The sequence below is a fragment of the Calliphora vicina genome, chromosome 2 (assembly GCF_958450345.1).
Source record: "Calliphora vicina chromosome 2, idCalVici1.1, whole genome shotgun sequence".
Lineage (NCBI taxonomy): Eukaryota > Metazoa > Arthropoda > Insecta > Diptera > Calliphoridae > Calliphora > Calliphora vicina.
Genome location: NC_088781.1, coordinates 445,051 through 469,236, shown reverse-complemented (window position 1 = coordinate 469,236; position 24,186 = coordinate 445,051). Strand labels below are relative to the sequence as shown.

Genomic DNA, 24,186 nt, shown 5'->3' with positions numbered 1-24,186 from the left:
CGATAAAAATATTATATTTTCTTTCCAGTTCAAGAATGATTTATTGTATTAGTTACTCCTCAAGTAAAAACATTTGCATAAACATTTCCTTATAGAAGCGACTCTGACTATCATTTTATTTGAGTTTCTAATCTTTTTCACCGAGTGTGACAGAGATAATTGAAACTACATACAAATACAATTAAACATGTCTGGAGGTAACATTACGACTAATAATAATAATATTAATAATATTACTCGTATCAACTTGCACATAGATTTGTCTATAGTCAAAGTGAATAATTAAAAATTTAATCAATTTTAAACAACAGATGTAAATATTTACTCATAATGTTTGTTTATAGTATAAAATAAATATTTAAATTGCAATTTAACTGTTTGAATAATTTAAAATTTGCCGATTTTCAAATAACAAATAAATTTATTAATTTGTGTCGATTAACCGATTAACCGAAATTCCATTTTTTTCACTTTAACATATTTTTTGTATTTATTTAAAATTAAAATTATATATTTTTTCGAACATCCAAGAAAAATGTTTAGCGAGAATAACAACTGACATATTTAATTTATATACTATATGTATTTATATGTACAAAACATAACTTAACGAAACTAAACTAAACTAATCCAAAAAAGACACCAATGCACTGTGGTTCCAAATGAAAATCTAGGTGGACAAAATTATGAAAATCGGTATCTTCAGAATTTGGAAAAACTAAGTTTTTTCGGAAGCTGACAATCTGCTCTCCTCCAATACAAATGGGTTTTTCAATTGGACATTTCGTTTTCTCGACAGAAGCGCCAGAAGTTCAACAAATTTTGAATCATATTTTCGTTAATTTTTTTTTAATATTTTACTGCTTTACTAAATTAGATATATCTCAATGGTTTTACCATATAGAAATTCATACTTCAAAACATAGATAAACATTGATATAGGCTTTTATTAAATGTATATCTTATATTTATGGGCCTACCCATTTTCCTGTTATAGTCCTTTAAACTTGGTTCTCAAATATACTGATATTTTTTTTTTTCTAAGAATGTTATATAGCTTGCCAAAAAAAAAAGACCGTCGAAGCCCGTCCAATGACTATATACATCATTTAAAGAAACTTCTGGGGAATGTCCGAAATAATTTTTTTTAATTTTTATGGAATGGAATTTTTAGAAATATTTCTTTATTTATTATTGATTTTTATATTATTATTTATTAATAGATAAATGTAAATATTATGTGTACATAAATATTTTGTTTTTTATAATACATATCTATATTAGGCTGAACATTTTTGTTGTAAGCCTGATTGGCATAGTTATAATTTTAATTCATTGTTGGAAAAAGTATAAATACAATTTTTTAAAAATTCAAATTTAGAAATCAAATTCATTTACAATTAGTTTTCTATAGTTTATGCAAACTTTTATGTATTTATATAGATTGTTGTAATTGACCCCATTCAACATATTTAGTACCTCGCTTATATTAAAGTGTTGTTTACCAAGGAAGCGAAGCCTGAATTGATTAAAAATCGGGCACACACCAATAAAGTGGAAAGTGTTCTCAGGTTCACGAAGATTACATATAGTACATAAGTAGTAGTGTTGTTACTAAAGCTATTGATTATTGATTTTTGATTATTATAATAAATAATTTTGTCCACCTAGATTTTGATTTGGAACCACAGTGCAATGGTATAACAAAAGATTTGATATGCTTTGCTCGGTTAACCGATTAAACCAGAAACCCGATTAATTGAATACCCTAATACATACATACAAACATTCATACCTACAAATGTACATATGTATATGGTATTTACACAACTACAATTAAACATATTAACAATTGTTATCAGACTTGAAATGATTTAAATGTAGTACAAACACCCATTATTTATTGATAAGGGAAGAAAAATGAAGCCAGACCTATACGGTGGTATTGGTGGCAAGTACTGTGGATCGACAGAACCAATAGTCAAATAAAATTTTGAAGACTAGATTGAGAATATTGGTCAATAAGAAAAGGTTCAAAATATACAGTAGTGGCCAGGTAATTAAGACAAAAATTGTTTGCTAAATTATATGTAATTGTCAATTATTTTCTCAAATATTTCCACAAATATGTATGCATGAGGACTGTACATATTCACCACGAACTCATAAGATTTTTCTACAACTTGGCCAAACATTTTTTTTAAATAAACATATTTTCTCACATTTATATCATTATATTTTTATTATTATAAAATATTCGGACCAAATTTCATATTTTTAGTTCCACTAGTTTCGGTCATATCATGTTATTAACAGCGGATGTTCGCTGAGGTGGGTCAACGTATTTCCACATATATTTGTCCATATATGTTTTACCGATTTTTCCAAACATTTTTGAGAAACTAGAAACATTAATAATAAATTCCATACCCTTAGAGGTCCTTTTATTTTGGCTCTAACGCACTTAAAATTCAGTTGATGAAAAAATTCAAGTATTTGTCTTAAATTGGTGGCCACGACTGTATGTCCATCTCTTAGCCTTTCTGTTTTACTTCTTCCTCTCAATCATTAGGTCATATTGGTTCATTATATCTCTCCACAAAATTTAAATAGGATGGAAACAATAACGACTAAACACATTATTTAAATTAAATAGAAACCAAATCAGTGGTTTTTATGATAGGAAAAAAATACAAGTGAAAAGAATGTCAAAACGAATATTTAAGGTATTTTATAACGGTAATTTTTTTTCCAAGAACAAAAGAACACCACAAGTATTTGGAGGCTGTCATGTCAGTAAAAGTTAATAAGACCGTCATCGAAGTCAAGTAAATCGTCCTCCAGATCGACAATGCTGTCTTCGATGACTGCCGATCGGACTTCAACAGACGGAAATACTGAGCATTACAATAATGTTTGTCAAAAACTTATGTATCATAATACAATTTCATCGTCAACTAAAATTGTACATATTAGATTTTCAAATACTTAAACAAAAAGATGTTGGGTATACAAAAATAAATGTTTCATTAATATTTGCTTTTTAATAATAAGACACAACATTGGAGGAGCAACAGGACAAAAGGTACTTTTTCGCTCATTTAAAATTTTTGGGAAAATTAGTTTTATTTATTTCGCCCCCCTTAAAAAACTGCACAGATATAAAGTGCTAATTTCACACTAATTTCCTTGCATTATATTACACTAATACTTGTATATTTAAATAATGTATAATTATCTACATACATATGTAGTATACATCCATATACATATTTAATTATACATTGTAATTTAAACTATATCTTTTAATACTTATACTGCTTCATAACACTAAATAAACTAATGACATATTGTTTACAAAAATAATCGTTAATTTATTGTATTTGTGTCAGATTTGTATGCACACAACAAATTGCTGTCGATAGTGAGTAGTGAATAGCAAAAAGAGGCCGGGATTATACTGATTGAGGGTAGGGTATAAACTCAATCCAACTAGTTTTAGTTGGTAATAATTAGATTACAATTGTGTATCACACAGTACAATGGTTAAATGCTGGCACATAATTAAATGAATAAATAATAAATAAATAAATAAACTGCTGATAACAATAAAATCAAATAGAGGACCAGCTATTGATTGGGATTTTTGTTTATTTTCTGATAATTTTTATGTACTTTGCGTTATTAACAGGTAAATAACCGATCATGTTATATACTATAACTTAAATTAATTAACATTAAAACTTCTAAAGATATTCATATTCAGATAAAATATTGACAATAATAATGATTTAAATACATTCCGATTTGAAAACAATGTATTTCGAAAACTTACTATTAACAAATTCTCGGAGTCAAAGAAAATGTATGCTTAACCCCAGACAACCACAGTTTTCCTTATATTTTTTTTCTTCAAATTAATCAATTAAAGGTTTATTTATGGCAGTATATTTTTGTGCTTCAAGAAACACTGTTCATATATTGTATTAAGTTATTTCTTATCATTTATTAATTTCTAATTAAGTTTTTAATGATTAATATTGTATACATACATACATACATATAAATTGTATATTTATGATGGGTAATTACAATAAGTACATTTTCACTTATAAAAAACTTGCACTGCTTTTAAAGATACGTATCGAATGAAATGTTACAGTAAAATATACTTAAGCTGTGTAATAAACTTGGAATTTATGACTACGAGTTCTGATTTTGTTACAAATAAAGAAAATAATAAAAAAAGGCACATTTTAAAATGAATAGATTAATAACCAATTAAGACAACCTATTATTGACATAACAGTAAATTAAAATAAACCTTAGAACAATGAAAGAGTCCAAAAGTTAAAGTTTTGCTTCATTATACGCTAATGGCTTAATTAGTTTATGCCCTTAAACTGATTCATTTTTGTTCTTTTCTAGAAAAAAGGGCAAAACTGTTTCGATTAACATGTTACTTTCTAAAGATTTCAAACCTTTCTGCCCTTAAATTGGTTAATTTTTAGTCTGTTTTAAAAAAGGATCCGTTGTGAACAGACAACATGTTACATGTAAATTTTGCCGTACGTCCAAAGTTTTTTTTGTGAATTGAAAAATAACATAATTTGTGAATCATTCATATGTGAAAGAAAGGGTTAAAAAACTAAGTACATCAGAAGATATATTCACACATATTCATATTATTTCTATTCAAAACATGTCCCCTGAAAAAGGGTTGTCTACAATATTTTTTAATTAAGAACTTTTTTAAAATTTATTAAAAAAAATTGTCTAACTTTTTGTACTAGTTTTGCTTGCTTGCTATACTTTTTGAAAACATTTTCCTATATTCGTATCAATTTTACGCTGATTAAAATACATACTGTAAAAACAAAATATTAACCGAACAGATATGTAGATCCAATTTGTTTTGGATTAGAACAACTAACGCTATTTGGCGAACTGTTCAATTGTTAAATAAAAAATAATTTTGATTCATATGATTTTTTTTGTTTGTTTCCTTTAAATTGTTCATTATTGTAAATTATTTGTAAAAATATATCAAGAACAAATTTGCCGGTTTTTTAAAAAAATCAATATTTCGAATAACCCTTAAAAGTCGGTTTTTTGAATACTGTAATTATAACGAACCGAATAAACTTTTTAAAAATACATACATACAGTGAGCCTCAAAAGTGAGTATACACCAAAAATTATTTGATTTTTTTTAAGATAATGAAAATTCTAATATTTATCCATCGATTCAAATTTTAAAGTTTCGGTTTGTTGGAGATTGGATTGAATAATAGATTCGGTTGCGAAAAAAAAATTTAAGTCAGACTATAATGATTTTCATGATCTGAAAAAAATCAAAAAAATCGCTGGTGTTTACTCACTTTTGAGGCTCACTGTATGTATCTATATATACGCACAGCCCAAACGACTGAAGCTAGAATCATGAAATTTTAACTGTGGGTTCCTCCCTCCCCAAAACGATCCACTAAGAAGGAATTCGAACGTTTAGGGGGTAATAAAGGGTAAAACGGGTAAATTCGGCAACCTTATATCTTCAAAACTAATAAAGATACAAAAAAACTTAAATTTGCATGTTACTCCATTTAAAAATATGCTGACAGGTGTCTGGTACTTTTTCGAAATTCGAATCTTTTAAACCATTAAACATAGAAACAAATCTTAAATCGTATTCTTTACTTTACAAAAAATAAAAAATATAAGTTTGGTACTTTTTGGAAATTCGAACCATTAAGGGATAAAAATTGTGTTTATTTTTGGTACTTTTTCATAAAACATATTTTTCTATAATTTGACATAGACATACGAATATTTTATTATGAACTCCCAACACGATGCAGATTTTTATTTGAATAAAATTTTACCAAAGCAATGGGGATAAAAAAGGTACCAAAAAGGGGATAAAATCGGGAAAATACATTTTATTTGAAATTATTAAGCCAATTTTGATAATTTTTTTAACATTGGTTCCTGGATTCATACAAAAATTAACTAACAGGGTGTTATTTGGAACTCGAGTGCCAAGGTGTATATTGGGCCAAATTCGGGTAAACAGTTTTGTACTTTTTTTAAAACATATTTTTTCTTGGGCACATTAACACAGATTTTAATATTTTGAGATATGTCTGTAGCATAAACAATTTTGGCAAAATGTAATATTTTTAAAGTTCGAACTTGAGGGGGGTGTTCAAGGAAGAAAAGGGAAATTGGTACTTTTCTCCTAATTTTACTTTTTTAATATTTTAAATTATTTCACTTATTGACATTAAAGTTGGCTGATATGTATCTGAGTGAACTATAGGTACTTTTTTTATTCATCTAATGGTACTTTTTGAATTTTATATGACAATGGACTTAGAAACATGAAATTAAGCATATATGGTCCTAATTGAGTGTAAATTTTAGGGGGAGACTTTTTGGTACTTTTTCTTTAATCGAATGGTACTTTTTGTAATTTCTTCACCAATGAACATAGAAACATGAAATAAAGCTTACATGGGCCCGAGTGGGTGGGAATCCACAAGTGGCTGATTTTTGGTACTTTTTCCATATTATAATGGTACTTTTTGAATTTTCTATAACAATGGACTTAGACACATGAAATTAAGCATACACGGTCCTAAGTCAGTGAGAATTCTAGGGGGATACTTTTTGGTACTTTTTCTTTATTCGAATGGTACTTTTTGTAATTTCTTCACCAACGAACCTAGAAACATGAAGTAAAGCTTATATGGACCGGAGTGAGTGGGAATCCACAAGTGCCTGATTTTTGGTACTTTTTATATATTATAATGGTACTTTTTGAATTTTCTGTAATAATGGACATAAAAATATGAAATTAATCGTATATGTTCTAAAGTGAGTGAGAATTCTAGGGGGGACTTTTTGGGACTTTTTCTTTATTCGAATGGTACTTTTTGCAATTTCTTCACCAATGAACATAGAAACATGAAGTAAAGCTTATATGGACCCGAATGAGAGGGAAACCACAAGTGGCTTCTTTTTGGTACCTTTTCTATATTCTAATGGTGCTTTTTTGAATTTTCTATAACAATGGACTTAGAAACATGAAATTAATTTTTCCTATACGTATATACTAATTATATGTATATATACTAATTTCAAATCGATATATCTCGATTCCTAGACCTGACCCAGCGAAACGCCGGTCATTTCCCATTGGGCAGAACCTCCGCCGATCACTGACCCTACCAGTTGTCGCATAGTGTTATGTTTTTTCTTATGCTGTATGTCTGATAAACAAAACTGCATATACATTTTTTTAACTAAACAAAACTTGACTAATAAACTTACAAAGTTTGTTCGTTTCTATTATTTTTTCTAAAACTGTATATCTTATGAATCTAAGCATACAACAAATAAAAAAACATATAACGCAAACTACACGACAAGACTCACGAGTCGCACTGTCCGTCTGACAGCCAACACAGTGGCTCTCTTAACAGTGTCACAATAATAAATGAGAAATGAAAAGTTGTTGTGTTAGTGTGAGTATAAAAATATAAAATTTATTTTGTTTTTTTGCAACACTCTAGAGATAAGCAGATAATAAAATATTTATTATTGATGGCATGAAATGATGACTACCAGAGGTCAATTGAGTGAATGATATTCATTCACATAAAAGGCAGCAGGCAGTCAGTCAGTCACTTGATTTTCATTGTTGTTTAAGAAAAAACAAAACGCAAATGCTAATAAATATGTATGTACTAGGGTATTCATTCGACTAATGATCGTTCGATTAATCGAATAATTTCTTATGAATAATTATACGAACAATTTAAAAATAAAAGCCATTTTCGAATAACGAATAATTCGAACAATTTAATGTAGAATAATCGAATAAAACGAATAAATGTTCATATGTATTTAAATTTATTAAATTGCTTAAAATTTTTCATAAATTCAAATTTAAATAAGTAATAATCAGGGAAACCGGATTTATGCAGTAAAAACTTTAAAATATGCTCTTAAAATTTTAAAAATATGCTCTTAAAAAACAAACTTTTATATAATTTTTAACCAAATAAATATACTTTTATTTAAAAAAATCAATACAATTCATTTCTAAAAAGGTAAAGTAACATAAAATAAACAAAAATAACATTAACTAAAACAAGTATAACAAAAAATAAATACAACATAAAAACAATAAGTTATGAAAAGGATTCGAGAGGTATTTTTTGATGACATTTTATATAAATATAAAGTCACTTCTTCAATTAAGGTTATTATTGCAATAAATTACAAAATATTGACTTAAATTTTCAAATAAAAATCGTTGTCTATTGGATCTGAAAACATTTTTATACATAGAAAATCATAGATGATAACTAGATAGGTAACTGAGAGCCAAAAACCTAAGTCTGTTGTCAAAAACCTAATTCATGATCCGTTCTATGTGTTTATTCTATGTAGAAAATGTTCTTTGGACATCAACTGATGTTAGGAGCAAATTTAAAAGACAATATTTTTTTAACACTTAGAACGGTTAAGTTTGAATTAGAACTAAAATTTGATATTTATATGGCGCTACTATTAAAATAGTGCTTATTTTATATTAAAAAAAAGCCATCTATTTTTCAATTTTGAATTTCAAACAAAGGAAGTAAAAACCTGTAACAGAACAGCGAAAAATAAGTAAGACAAAATTTGTTTTTGATAAAGTCAAAATATGCTATTAAACAGTAAAATATGCTCTAAAAACGCAAAAATATGACATAAATATGCTCTTAAAACAAATATATGCAAAAATTTTAAGGGTAAAATATGCAAAAATATGCACAAACAAATCAATGCCAAAATTTTTAAATAGTTCTGAAATAGTTACCCATGTGCTCATTAGACTCACCAGAAAAATCATGCATTTGCATATTTTGGTTTCCCTGGTAATAATAAATCACAAAAATTGTATCGTTTCTGAAATTCGACAAATAACTAAAGACAAATGGACTTTCGATCACTGTAGATGATTGTTATAGCTTCTTCTATAAATATATAAATATTACTGCAATAAGTTACAATTCTAAAAACAAATCATTCAAAATTTTTAACTTAGGACTTGAACCAATGAAAATAAAAGGTACAGAATAAAATATTTATTATTTAGCTGGAAAAACATTAGAAGAATCGCAATTAATAATCAAAATATTAACTTAGATAAAAGTGGAGTTGAATGTGATGAAGAATGTGATTTTGAAACGGTCGTCGCACAGTGGCTCATTATCGACTTTCACTACACTATAATTTATTTTCGTGAATGATTTTCGGAAGAGGGCATTATATGGGAGCTATGACTAATTATGGACGTATCGCCGTGAAATTAGGTCGTGTGATTTATGTCTATATGGAAGCTATTTCTGTTGAATTTTGTGTTTATACCAACATTTATGCTCGTTAAAGTGATTTTTGGAAGCGGGCCTTATATGGACCGATCATCATAAAATTAGGTGACATTAATTCAGTTTATATAAAACTTATTTGGAGCAAAATTTGTGTAGATACTAGGGTATTTGAATTATTCGATTTTTTTCTTGTTCGAATAAAACGAATAATTCGAATAAGAGATTTTAACTTGTTCGAATAATTCGATCACACGTTTAAAATTAATCGAATTATTCGAATAATTTAATTTTTTTTAAAAAAGTAAAGAATGAAGTTATCTAGTTGGCCATGATTCTGATTTCAAATACAATATTAATGTATTAAGAACTTTTTTATATCGTTCATTAATTCGGGTTTTAAATTGAGTAACTAATTCTTTAGTAAATTAATTATTCACTATTTATAAATTATTTATAACAAATTGTATTATACATCAAGTTCTATCAACGTTGCCGAATCTTTGCTTAATAAAGTGGTCTTGGTTAATTACGTAATAAAGGGAATCTGTCCAAAGTTTGATATCATAGTCTGTGAATGTGGCTAATTTGAAGTCAGGCAGTGCATGATTGACGCATTTACAAATACGCAAAAAGTTTATTACCATGTTAGACAAAGATGTTCAACGATGATCAAAACATTTATAAGACGAACTCCATGCTTTTCTTGCAACAAAACGTTAGTTTGCAATATTTGTGTTTATCATTCGATTTATTAAATATTTTTACGCGGTTAATAACATCAATTATGTATCAAGGCCATGGCCTTCATCTATTTCAATGTAATCATTATAAATGTCATCCTCAATATCACTTTCGACGACCGTTTCAAAATCACATTCTCCATCACATTCAACTCCACTTTAATCTATGTTAATATTTTGATTATTAATTGCGATTCTTCTAATATTTCGCCAGATCAATAACTAATATTTTATTCCGTACCTTTTATTTTCATTGGTTCAAGTCCTAAGTTAACTGTAATTTAATTGTAACTTCTTGCAGTAATATTTATATATTTATAGAAGGAGCTATCGGAACACTCATCTACAGTGATAGAAAATCGAACGATCATTAGTCGAATGAATACCCTAGTAGATACCTACATAAATTAACCATTTACAACCGATAAAGTATTATTTCGGGAGAACATTTGTATGGATTCCAGGTGAAATAATGGACCGATTTCAGACATTTTATATAGGCTTCGTCCTTAGGCCGAAAATAATTTATGTACCAAATTTTATCGCAATATCTTCAAATCTGCGACTTGTACTTTGCACCAGTCATATGAACAGTGAAAATAAAAAGAGAAAAAAAATTTGGGAGTAATTTCATTCACATGAAAAAAGTTCAACAAACAGGTCAAAACAGGTCAACAAGTATATATGGGCTTAAATAGAATACTTTGGCCTTCCTCTTGATAGTAAAATTAGTTTTACCCCTTTTGACCCTAAACACTTTTATTCCACTGAAATTCAAATTTGACTAAATTATAGTACCTGAGAAAAAATTTAATAATACAACAGGTATAAACGGTATAGTGACAAATCATACCAGTTCTTAAAGACTATTATCCTACCAACATAACAAAGAAAAAATTATCATCAATTATCGATAATAGTTTGCGAGTAATGATAATTTACTTCTGATCAAATTTACAAAAATCACATTTTTTATAAAATGACATAAAATATTAGACTTTAACAGTATGCCACGCACACAATTGACAATATTTTTATTAAATTTTTTGGCTACCTTAGTTTCAATGTGTTTGCTATTGAATGGCATTCAAATTTTTGAAATCAGAGTTAACAAAAAGTTGGACTTTTGGCCGACGAAATTGAGATATGAGCCACCGTGCGTCGAAAGTGATATTGAGGATGACATTTATAATGATTACATTGAAATAGATGAAGGCCATGATCTTAAAATATACATATGTATGTATATAAGTGATGTTATTACACACGTACGTAACCCCCTTGTTATACCTGATACATTTTTATCATGATAAACTTCAAAATGGTTGTCTAAATAAAAATTTATTAGGTATAGTCTCCATTTATTAGTATTATTGCTTTGTTATGATATAATTGTTAGTGCTTTTTCTTAGACAACTTTGTCTTGACAACAATTATCATTTATTGTTACGATGAATATTTGTCAAATATTTAATAAATCGAATGATAAACAAAAATATTGCAAACTAACGTTTTGTTGCATGAAAAGCATGGAGTTCGTCTTATACATGATTTTGAACATCGCCTTTTTTAAAATTTTTAAATTCAAATGCATATAACTTTGGATTCAGTCACGATTTTTAAACAATTCTTTTTTTGTTTGACATATACAGAAAAATGGAGAAAATCGGAAAATATGTGGACACGCTGTTATCAAAAAACTGGAGTAGGGTGGGTAAAAATATTGAAAATTGAATTTTCTAATGCGAATATCTCCTAAAATAGGATCGTTTTAAAAATTGAACATACCCGAGGAGTCCTACTTTGGGGAACCCTGGCCGCACCACTTGTGGGCCCATGCAGCCAAAATTCAAAACTTAAACTCGACAACACTTTTTCTTTGCGCATGTCAAATTTCATTCAAATCGGACTATATGTTTAGAAGTAACAGACTTATTTCCCTCTTTTTTTTCTCATACCACTGTTGAACATCTTTGTCTAACATGGTAATAAACTTTTTGCGTATTTGTAAATGCGTCAATCATGCACTGCCTGATATCAAACTTTGAATGTATAATACAATTTGTTATAAATAATTTAGAAATAGTGAATAATTAATTTACGAAATAATTAGTTACTCAATTTAAAACCCGAATTAATGAAAGACATAAAAAAGTTCTTGAATTCAGGATCATGTCCGACTAGCTCAAATTTTTTAAAGTATAGCTCCAAAACAGAAACCAATGGGTTTGCTAGTCAATTGTTATGTAGATTATTCGGGAGTTAATCTGATCAGAATATTTCTGTTGAAAATTTAATGCAACTAATTTTTGGTTTTGGTTTTAACAAAAAGTGAAATTTAAAAAAATGTAAGTCTGAAATGCAATATACATATATTTTGTTAATTTGATTTGTTTTAAATAAATTTTAAAGTTTTATTTAACTTATTGCAGGTCAAAAACTACAACACCACAGCAATGTGAAATGCTTTGGCTGCATTATTTCAATGAAAGAAGATAGCGACTTTGACACTGTGAATTGAGCCATTCCAACGGTGCAATCTGCACCAAGGTCCTTCAGCGAAAATCTCAATGCAGCTACAACTCGGTTAAGCGGTGATTAAAATGTTGATGTATTTGACAACATCTTCCGGAAGACGTTTTCTCCTCTTCCAACAACAACGCTGCTACTACCGATTCCATTTCCTCTAAAAATTAAAACAAATAATCTTTATTTTTTTACAAATATGTATGTATAAAAAATAAAATATCACCTCAAGCACTACCGGATTCATCACACTGGAAAAGTTAATATCTTTCTTTTTCTTTTGGTACTTAAGTTGTTTTTATTTAATTTATTATGTTCTTAATTTAAATTTTTTGTTTTTATCACTGTTTTTTGCACTAAATTTAATTTTTTTATAAAGTGCTGACAAGTTTTTTAATTTTTTCTGTTTCTATTTCATGCGTTTCATAGTAAAACAGCTAGATTGAACATACCCTTGTCTTCTTCTTCTTCTTCTTCTTTTTCTTTCGATTCAGTTTTTGGTTGGAATACCATTTTTTGATTTGTGCGTAACTGAATGCGGGAACGTAATCGAAATGCAGAACTTAGTTATTCATTTAATTGTTATTCTTTTTTTTAGATTTTCGCACAACAAAAGTAAAATTAGATATTTTAAATAAATATTATTTAAAATTTGAAGAACTACAACAAACAACAACGTTGTGTCTATGTAGAAAGCCAAATATGTATGTGATTATAATAGGTAGAAAACTGCTATATAAATATTAAATAAACAAACAAAATTCTAAATTTAATTTAAGAAAATAAACCATATTTTTTATATCTACATTGTAAATTTTTAAAAACAACAAATTAACAAAACAAAATGAAATATTGCTCAATTTAACTTAAATAAAAAAATCCTAATACGATTTACCTGTGGACGGACCGACGCACTGTGGGAAAAATGATCAATCTAGCTTATAAAAAATATTTTGTTTGTAAATGTATTACGGCAATGTATGCCGTAAATTTATGCAATGAATAAGTAGTATGTTCATGTGGGATTTTGGTTTCATGTTTCACCCAATGTATTATCAAAAGTTTTATTGCGCTATTGAACCTACACTTTATTTTTGGATAAAACAAGTCCTATAGATTCCGAGGACATGATTTGTTGTAGTGAAAATGATTTTAGTAATACATTTTGCAATTAAATATATAAAAGTATATTTTTGTCAAAATTTTTTAATCTGAAAACGGATTAGAAAAAAGTACCCCTAATTGCCGCCAAACTAATTTTTGAATTTGAAACTAGACCTAATAAAGTAAGTATGGACAAAAAATTGGCTGCCACAAAGTGCCACAAAGTATAAAATACTTAAATAAATACATTTAATTTCTTGTATAATACATTTAATTTCCTACATAATCATATTGTTAGGGATAGTCAACCATTAGGGATACTGGTGTAGCCGTCCTTAATTTCACCACAATATGACCAGTAGGGTGTCCCAAAAAAAAATTTTGTTGTACAATTTGGTGACATGACTTTTGTATATATTATTATTATTTTTATTATTTATTAATAGATTTTCGGAAGTGGACCTTATATGGGAGCTATGACTAATTATGGACCGATCGTCACAAAATTTGGTAGGCGTGAGTTTAGCTTATATAAAACTTATTTGTGCTCAAGTTGGTTTAGATATCTTTATAACTAAGATATTTATGAGAGCTTATCTATTTTTAGATAGGTCAATCATATGGGGGCTAGTGGAAATAATGGACCGATTCCATCCAAATTCAATATGCTTCTTCCATGTGGCAATAGAAAAGCTTGTACCAAATTTTATATTTGAAATTGCGACTTGTTGTTTGATTACACTATGGTGGTGTAGGCTATAAAAATCATTTTGGTACATAAAAGCTTTCGTTTTCTTTATATAACTCAGGAACGGTAAAAGCAAATTCAAAAATTGTTGTCTCTAAATTATTAAGAATTAATTGATCTTTCATACTGCATTGTTAGTTTTATTCATTTGCATAAAAATTTTAAAAGTTATAAAGCCTTATTTACAAAATTTATGGAAAAATTTCGAAGATTTGTAATGTAGGGCACCTTAATGAGCCAATTCATTACAAAAACTAAAAATGTTTGCACACAAAAATAAAGCATGGACATTTTTCTTTTAAACTGTGTCCTCAAAAGTAATGAAAATCGTGGGTCTTGACAAAGTTATGAATAAAACTAAAAAAAGGCCGACAAACCCGTTTTTTGGCCAAAACTCGATTTGAGCGACCTCTAAACCTCTTCCGAAAAATCTGAAAAAAATCTCAAAAATACTCTACCCTATAAGCTTTCAAATTGTGCTTGAGCACCCATGAAAATAAGAAAAAAAAACTTTTTTTGGGACACACTAATGATCAGGCTTCAAATAACTAGTACCAAAACAGTGTTTAAAATTGAGATATTTACATACATATATAAATAGTAGGCAGGAGTTTCTGCTATACGATTTTTTATGAAAAAAATCGACCCACCCTAATAAATAGGGTTAAACAAATATATCTTGTGGGCGATATTCAAGTGTTTGTTTTTTATGGGTTTTTTGCCTGTTTTTGAAAATTTTCGTTTCGGAATTTATATTGAAACGACAACAAAAAACTAAAATTTGTTTTTGTTTTTAATATAAATTCCCAAATTGAAATTTTTATTTTCTAAAACAGGCAGTGAAATTATTGTGCATCTGCTTTTTAAGCAATTAAGGGTTTTCCAACATTTTATGGTCTTTTACTGTATAATAAGGCTGTTTGTTTCTTACAGATAACAAAACGCGAGAAACCCAATCATAAACAAGAGTTTTTTTTAAAAATTTTTCAATGAAAATTCATATTTTTAAATAATTCTTCTAGGTTACAAAACGCGCGAAACCCCATCATAAACAATAGGTTTTTTTCAACATTTTTCAATGAAAATTCATTTTTTAAATAATTTTTATTGCAAAAAGCTATTGATATGATTTAATTAACATATAAAAAGTTTTTTTATTGAGTTTTATTTAACAAAAAATTCTGACTTATTTTGTTGAACTTTAATATCAAGAACAATTGTAATTTCCACTAAAACCTTCCTTTTGGTGCACCCTGTAATGAAACAGGGTGTCTACAAATACAATATATTTAAAGATCACTCTATTAGCTACAATCGCTTCATACATTTCTTACTCTTCAGATCAATAGTTTAAAAGATACGATTTTTTATAAGCTAGATTGGTGATATTTCCCACTGTGCGACGGCCTGTTAGAGAATAAAAAAAAACTTCATAAAAGTATGTATGTGTTTTTAAAACATAAAATTAATTTATACCCTCACGTGTCTCAGTCAGTCTTTAAAGTGTGACTAGAGATGCCAAACGGGGAATCATTTCTTAAATCCCGAAGCCCGGGATTTTTTAATTTCATACCCCGGGATTTTCGGGATTTTCCAAATCCAGTTTTCCTTTAGTAAATAAGGGAAATTTGTAATTTTAATGTGCCTTTTTCATGCATTTGGACTTCTATAAGTCAAAATGCATGATGTATTTTTGGTTTTCATTAGAAAATCAATTTTTCATCATATTTTTTGTAAGTTATCTAACAAAACTCAATTAAAATCATCTTCAAATGAAATTGATTTTATCTCAGATGAGGAGCTCGAACAAAATGAAAATATTTAGATTACTCAAGGGCTAAAAGATATTATTAATAAATGTAAAAGCCCACAAATAACAATAACGAAACCAAATTATAATGTAGATATGCAACTTGCTAAAGAAATAGATAATTTTATTTCTAAAGGATCAAGAGGAAATAAATAATTCGTTCCAGAATGACAGATGAAACCATAGAAGCTATTTAAAATAAACACTAATTTTTTACTAAGGTACTGCTTTTTACCAGTGTGTAAATTATTTAGTTAATTAATTACTAAATAAAAAATTTACTTTTAATTGTAAAGACATACATATGTACGTTTCTTTCTTATAATTTTCGGGATTTAGACCCCGAACCCCGGGATTTTAAAAAATCAATCCCGATTAGCATCTCTAAGTGTGACTAAAATGTCTACAAAAACCTTAAACTGAACGACAAACAAAACTTTAAAACTCAGTCACCACTTTATTTTACTAAATGGAAAGAAATGGCTTCATTTTAAACCACTTGGGCTAGAGTGGGCCAAAGCAGTGCATCGGTTGTGAAATAGATGTTTACGTTTTGCAATATAATGGTACTGAGTATGAAAAATATTTCACAGAAAGGGGGCATAACTAAAAAAAACAAACAAAATATATGTAACACATATGTATAATAGCAAAAGAAATGACGTCTATTCAAAAGAAATGCTTAAATTTCCATATTCATTTATAATATGTATATTTTTTTGTTCATGCACCGTTGTTATTTCAAAAACGTTTTCATTAAAAACAAAAAAATTAGAATTAGAAAACAATTTAACTGAATGTGTTTTTTTTTCTACCGTAATTTTTCCATTATTTGATTTTAATTGTGTGTCATAAACAAATAAAATAAATGTGAATAAGTGTAAAATTAAAACAAACAGCAAATTGCTTAATATTAATCACACAAATGTTGTTGTTTTATTTTTAAACTAGAGTAAATAAATTAATTAAATAATAAAATAAAATAAAACTGAAGAATAAAGTAATTAAGATGATGATTATTTGTTTAGATATATTTAGAATAAAGTTATTTTTAACAAAATATATTGTATCTTTAATAACAAAAATATTATGGTTTATCACATGTTTAATAGATAAATAAATATATAGGTATATAGATAAATAAATAGATAAATAAATAAATAGAATGTTTAATTGCAATAGCTATTTATTTGTTTATTTAGTACATTCTAGTTTTGCGCACAAGTAGACAAAGTAAATAATCATTTATGATATTGTTTGTAATATAATTGTTCACTATTTTTAGTTTTGTTTGACAACCGGATATTGAACAGTTGATCAATACTGTTGTGTAAAAATCAATTGCTTTCACTCTAGTTAGCAAAAATTTTTAAATTTTTAAATATTAAAGTTCATGTGTATTGAAAAAATCTGATATTTTTCCTAGGGCCTAGAATTAATTATAGATCAATCCTTAATCAGTTAACAGTAGGGATGCTAATCTCGAAAATGTCGGGATTTGTGAAAAATAATCCAGGCATTTTTCGGGATTAAACAATCCCGAAATAATATTGAATAATATGAATATAAAACAAGTAAGAGTGTTATATTCGGCCTCACAAAAGTTGGTAGAAATATTTATGTTCATATAAAACTTGTTTATGTTCGATTTCATCACAATATTAATTACACTGTGCAACACTCAAAAATAACCATGCACCTAGACCTAGTGCATGTTGTAGGTCTTGGTGAGTGTATTAAAAAACCGGTTTTAAATGTTCCAATGTACCCTCAAATATCCGAGACGTGGGCAAAAGTATATTTTTCTGGACCTAGTCATCAAAACCAACTACAAAATAAAATTGTTTTTCAGTACAGTTAATTAATGTTTTCAGTCATTTCTGTTTCTATATTAATTTAAAATAAAATAGTTCATATACAGAAATTGTAAATATTATTTATTAAACTACAAACAAATTTATTATCGTATTAAAAGAATATTACCAGAATCCTTGAGAATACCACAAATTGTAGGTTTTCGATTAATAGTAACGATTGCATTGTAAGTATGTATAATAGGAAATTAAACTGAATAAATTTTGTTAAAAATGTGACAGTTTTAGATCTGCGTTTTTTTCTGTGGTCTGATTTGTATGCTTTAGTTCACGTTGATCAAATGAGTGGCCAAAAGTTTGCTGTGCAAAAAAAAGTAAGCATTAAACGACTGAACTTTATTCTACAGCAATTCAAGTTGCTATTACTTATTAGGAATTAAACTACATTTAATAAAAACTACCTTCATAGCTACAAAACAGTATGTATTTCATTAAAATCGGCCCAAAACTATATAACATTTCGCTATCTTTTCATTAGAAATTCCAAATATTGAAAAATTTGACCTTTGACCTTCACGATTTAAAGGTTAACGTTTTCCGATTTTAGTAAAACTTTCAGACCATATTTAAAATTACCAGGATTATAATACTATGAATAAGTTTTACTTAAAATTTATAACAGTAAGGAAATTGGGCTCATTCGCCTAAATATGGACAAAAAATTAGTTTTTCTTGAAAATCGCAAAATTTAAATCGCAGGTACGGAAAAACTGTAAGAGGTATTGACATAATTTTTTCATATTTTTATTCCCTATTTTGATCTCAATAAACCCCAATGTGATGATCGAATAAATCTGAAATTTGTTTAACAAAATTTTTAAAAATTTGAAAATGGAGTTTTGAAACAGACGTTAAAAAAATTATTTTTTTGGCCATACCTGCGAATAGGTTAACGGTATCCTACAAAGACAAAAACTCATATACAAGTAAATATGGACATATTTTAAGTAAAAATTAGCTTTTATTTTAATTTTTCTCGAAATATCTTAATTTTTTTCCTAAATTTTTTGTTCTAGTGGCCTGAAACACGTTAATGGTCTGGCGAATTTGTAATAACTTTAAAATTTTTTAATCAAATTTTGTCATTTATATCTCATTACAACGATAATTACGTACATATTTCGATTCTTTTGCATTCAATTGCAAAAGTATTTATTAAAAAGTAGCAAAATTTTTTCAAAAACTGAAAAATTTGCATTTTTCTCTAATTTTGGCGATAATACAGTTTTTGGGTCATTTTGAACCAAAAGAGATACAGGGTTAATTTCCAAAATTTTTTTTTGGTGTAATATTCATTAATATAAATAAATCTACATATTTCTAGAAAACAATGCAGAAAGTTAACGAGTTTCACCTATTTATTCCATATTAACAGTAAAATTTTGCATATATCTGAACTTTGACCTCGATGCGCGTCCAGAAATCGTTGCCCGATTTGGCTCAAATTTTCAGCACTTAACATTTAGGCCTAGTGTCACAATATTCCACCCGGCACTCTTCAAAATTTTAACAAAATTTTTTTTCCATACAACTGATTGTCACTCTAATATATATATATATATATATATATATATATATATATATATATTTTTATATATATATATATATATATATATATATATATATATATATATATATATATATATATATATATATATTTATATATATCGTCACCTAAAATGCAAAATAACGTAACATCACTTTTCATAAGTTTATAGGAGAAGCATAAAACGATATAATATGAAAACTACTTGAGATATTGAAATAAAATTTTCAAATCTGAATTACAATGACTCTAGAAATATATTTTATGAAAAACAACTAATTTTTCCAAAGCACACTTTAAGATATGTGGCTTACGTTTTTTGAATTGTTCTTTTCTGAAACAAAAAAAACGTATCATCAATATAAATTTTTCTGAAAAAATAAAAACTTAAATAAAAATATTTTTTTTTTATTTTAAATAAAAGCAGTTTATATATAAATTTTTAATTCTATTATGTTTTTTTATTTTAATTACTAACAACTACTTTTTTGAACTAAAAAAGCCTCTTCATTAAGACAGCAAAAAATATTCAATTGCAACAAATTTATTAAAAAAAATAAGGATACTACCTAAATAAGATAAAAACTATTTATTAATTAATCATATACTTGATGATACTTTAGTTTCAATTTTGGTTATAACTTGGTTATTTTTGATAGTACAAGTAGTTAAAATTTTGTACACATATGTAATATGATGTAGTAAATCGTAATCAATAATAAAATCAATTTCGAATTTTTTGATGATACGTTGTTTTGCATTTTAGGTGACGATATATAGATCGTAGAATCACTTCATAATTCTCTCAGAATTTCCAATAAAAAACATATGTGTATAGTGTTTATCACTATACCAATATTTATAGGAGATATGTATATGAGTTTTAAAATGCATGTATGTATGTATGTAGGTGGATACATTATATAAGGTCTAGTATGAATGTTTGGACGTTACAAATATGTACCAGCACAAGCGCATTGTATCCTTCCACTATAGTGGTGTAGGGTATAGAAACATTGGCTATGGGTTAAAGACATTGTAGCCATAATCCAATTCTTAAACATATCACAAACAATGAAAATGATTTCCAAAATATTCAAACAAATACAAAAATATCTACTCACCAGACATAAAATGCAATAGAATCGATGTAATCGGATACAATACTGGACTGTAAGTGATATCGGGACAATCATAGCCCAATACATTAACAATACGATCGGCGACAGCGCGACCGGTGCGTGTTAAATGGTAGGGCAAACAATGAGTTGCATCAACAAATGCAGGTAACATAATCGGTTTCTCCGATAATTCTGTAGTGCCAAAAACCTAAAATGAAATTAAACAACATTATACAACTTAAAACTTTAACCCCATTAACACGAAGTCTGGTTATGTGTTAATGGGGGTAATATACATATCGCTCATTTGCTGCAACAATGTCATAACTCAAAATCCGGGTGTTTTGAACTGAGTAATACCAAATATGCACCGTGCTTTAGTCTTTCATATAGTTTTATCAGTATGAGAGTGTTTTTTTGTTGTAAACGTCAAAATTAAAATTCATGTTTTCTCCTATATTTGACAAGTAAAAATTTGGATTAAATACAGATTAGCAAGATATTAATATCTACTATTCAAATCAGGTTTTATTTTTGAAATTTCATGATTTGTTGAAAATTTGTTTTTGAATTATGACAATGTTGCAGCAAATGACCGAAATATAAATATTTTCTATAAGAACTCACCTGATGAACCATTTCCCAATAGAAACCCTCAACCATAGGTGGTTTAGTATTATGTTGACCACATAACGTTGGCCACAACTGTGATCTAATGGGTGAGTTAATGGGCCAGGAATTTTCACGTAATGCAGTTTTCACCTCACGCTTTTTGCCTAGATCCAAAAGTTGTTTGATTTCGGTGAAAGAACGCAAAGCGGGTTCTTTTCCTAGAAAATAAACAAAGCATATGTACATATTAGAAGAATGAATTCAAATAGTAAACATAGGTCAGGTACACATTTAATCTTGAGTATTAATTAGTTTTCATACTTTCTCTCTCTCTCTCTCTCCCTCTTTCTCAATTTAAAATACATATAATAAAAACAAATCGTAAATTATAAAACAAATTATTAAATATTTTCACTGGAAATTAAAATTGTTCTTAAGAAAAAAAAAAAAAAAAAAAAACAAATCAAATCAAAACACTTGAAAACTGTTCGATCATATGAAATAACAAAAATATCATTACAATTGATAAGATTTATTTGATTTTTTGTTGCCTTAAATGGAAAAAGTTGTGTGAGTGCAGGTGTTATCAGTCCACTTTTTTTAGATTGTAACTACTTTTTTTGTATCTTGTTTTTGGTTGCCTCAAGTGTGAGTGCGTGTTCTAGATTTGTATTCAGTCCGTTGAGACAAAAAGTGTGTTGTTTGGATTGGTTTGGATTCAAAGACTTGATTTATTTTTCGATTGTTTTGCCATATTTTATGTGTAACAGCTGTGTTAGATTACCAACAAACTGACTGGCTGGCAGATATATTTTTGTATTAATATACATATACAAATATATTTTTAAAATGTATATAACTCAATTGCATTTGGTCTCGCATTAGTTACGGAACACAATTTCAACACCAAATTTCCAAGAGCTAGTTGATAAATAATTCCTGGTCTGGAACGTAACTAGTCTGCATACACGCAACGAAAAAACATGGTTGTGAAAACCATAATTGAACAGCGTCATATTTTACGATCACAATAACTTTTATAATGTGTTGCATTATAAAATATCATAATATGATCCTACTTAACCATATTTTTTAATCCCTTGTTAATCATATTATGGTTCAAGGATCATCATATGATTATGGCCAACTACATGATAATAAGCTTAGGTTTATTGAAAATGTTTAAAAAACAGTATTTAAATAGGGAATTTTTTTAAGATATCATAAAAAGTACCATTATTTACCCAATTTTAGAACTTTCAATTAATTTCCGGCACGTGTTCTAGTTATCCGATTTCACTTAAATTTTGCAGTAGTTAGTTTTAGCTACTAACGAACAAAATAAGACCCATCCAAAGCAAATCTATCTTTTAAGGGCATGTCTAATGTACATACATACATACATATGTATATTTTTTCATTCAATCGTCTAATGATTCAATATTAGCCAGACGTATCAAATAACTCGTCCACTAATCCGAGTCACTCAAATTTACATTTAATTTCTGTTATAACAAATTAATCACTTAAAATAACTGTTATAAAATGATTTTTGTTTATGTAAGTATGTATGTAGCTTGGTATGACATTTTCATTATTTAATGCCCTAATTTTGTATAACGTAACGAAACGTTTTTTTTTCCAAAAAATTTGTAATTTTTCAATTTTCATATTTTTCAAAACGTATTTTTCATTTCTGTATACAAAATTAAATTTTATAAAATAGAATTATTCAAAAAAAAAAAAAAAAACGTCCACAAGCGCTTGAAATATCAAAATCAAACTTTTTTTCGTTTCAATAAATTTTTCATTGATTTTTAAATTTTCAACGAAAAAACATTTGTATGAGAATGAATTTTTCTTTTCATACATACATAAAAAATATGACAAAGAAATGTAAAAAACCAAAGAATAATAACAAGAAGTGAAACGCTGCCAAAAAAAACCTGAGTCGGTTGTCAAAGAAAACTTAACTATAAGAATGTATTGGTATCATTTTATTTATATGCATGATATAAAAAATACAAGGTAGTTTCATTTTCTCTTTATGTCAACCTAATTAAGCATTTGACAATAAAGGGGATTTGAAGTTTATGTCTAAAACAAAGCTACCATATTCATTAAACTTAATCCGATTTTTGCCTTTATTGAAGTATAGAACTTCAAATATAAATAAAATAAAAAAATATTTTATTCAAAATATTATTGTGCGTTTATCCAAGGCATTGAGCAGCAACACAATTCTGGCCAAGTTTTCAATTCCTGAGTATCGTTAGCATGAGGATTTAGTTTATGATTGATTGTGGTTATATCTGCAACTAAATCACAAAGCTGTTTGCCGGCACAAACCTCTTGCACCTCCACGAATAAGAGAACAATTTGATGATGAATGATACAGTGGAATATTTGACGATATTCAACTATATCATTCAACAGCTGGCTCTGTTGTGGTTTTATCTTCTTATCCGCCACCAAAGATTCTAAAATAAACTGCAAAGTCTCCGGCAATGCAATGGAATTGTCCCTTTACGCCGCGCTTTATCTCAATAAACTCCCACAGCCCTGCACACTATCAGCTTGTTCACGCTCTATAGTTTTCAATATAAACTCCAGGAACTTGCCATAATCACGAACATCCCGAGCAATAAATGAAAAACGGCATAATTGGTAAGACGTTCTTCATAGCGTCTCTCATCCAGCAAGGGTGGTATACAATTGAAGA

At 27.7% G+C, this 24,186-nt stretch overlaps 1 protein-coding gene across 9 annotated transcripts in view; it reads right to left on the bottom strand.

Moving 5' to 3' along the window:
• sky (GTPase-activating protein skywalker) overlaps window positions 1-24,186 on the bottom strand; it is a 115,370-nt gene that overhangs the window by 12,730 nt on the left and 78,454 nt on the right. For all 9 annotated transcript variants that reach the window (XM_065499574.1, XM_065499576.1, XM_065499571.1 and 6 more), the window contains exons 2-3: window positions 21,480-21,682; window positions 20,856-21,060 (exon numbers count right to left, since the gene is read on the bottom strand). In XM_065499574.1, coding sequence (XP_065355646.1) covers window positions 20,856-21,060; window positions 21,480-21,682 — 408 coding nt within the window. The remainder of the gene's footprint in view (window positions 1-20,855; window positions 21,061-21,479; window positions 21,683-24,186) is intronic.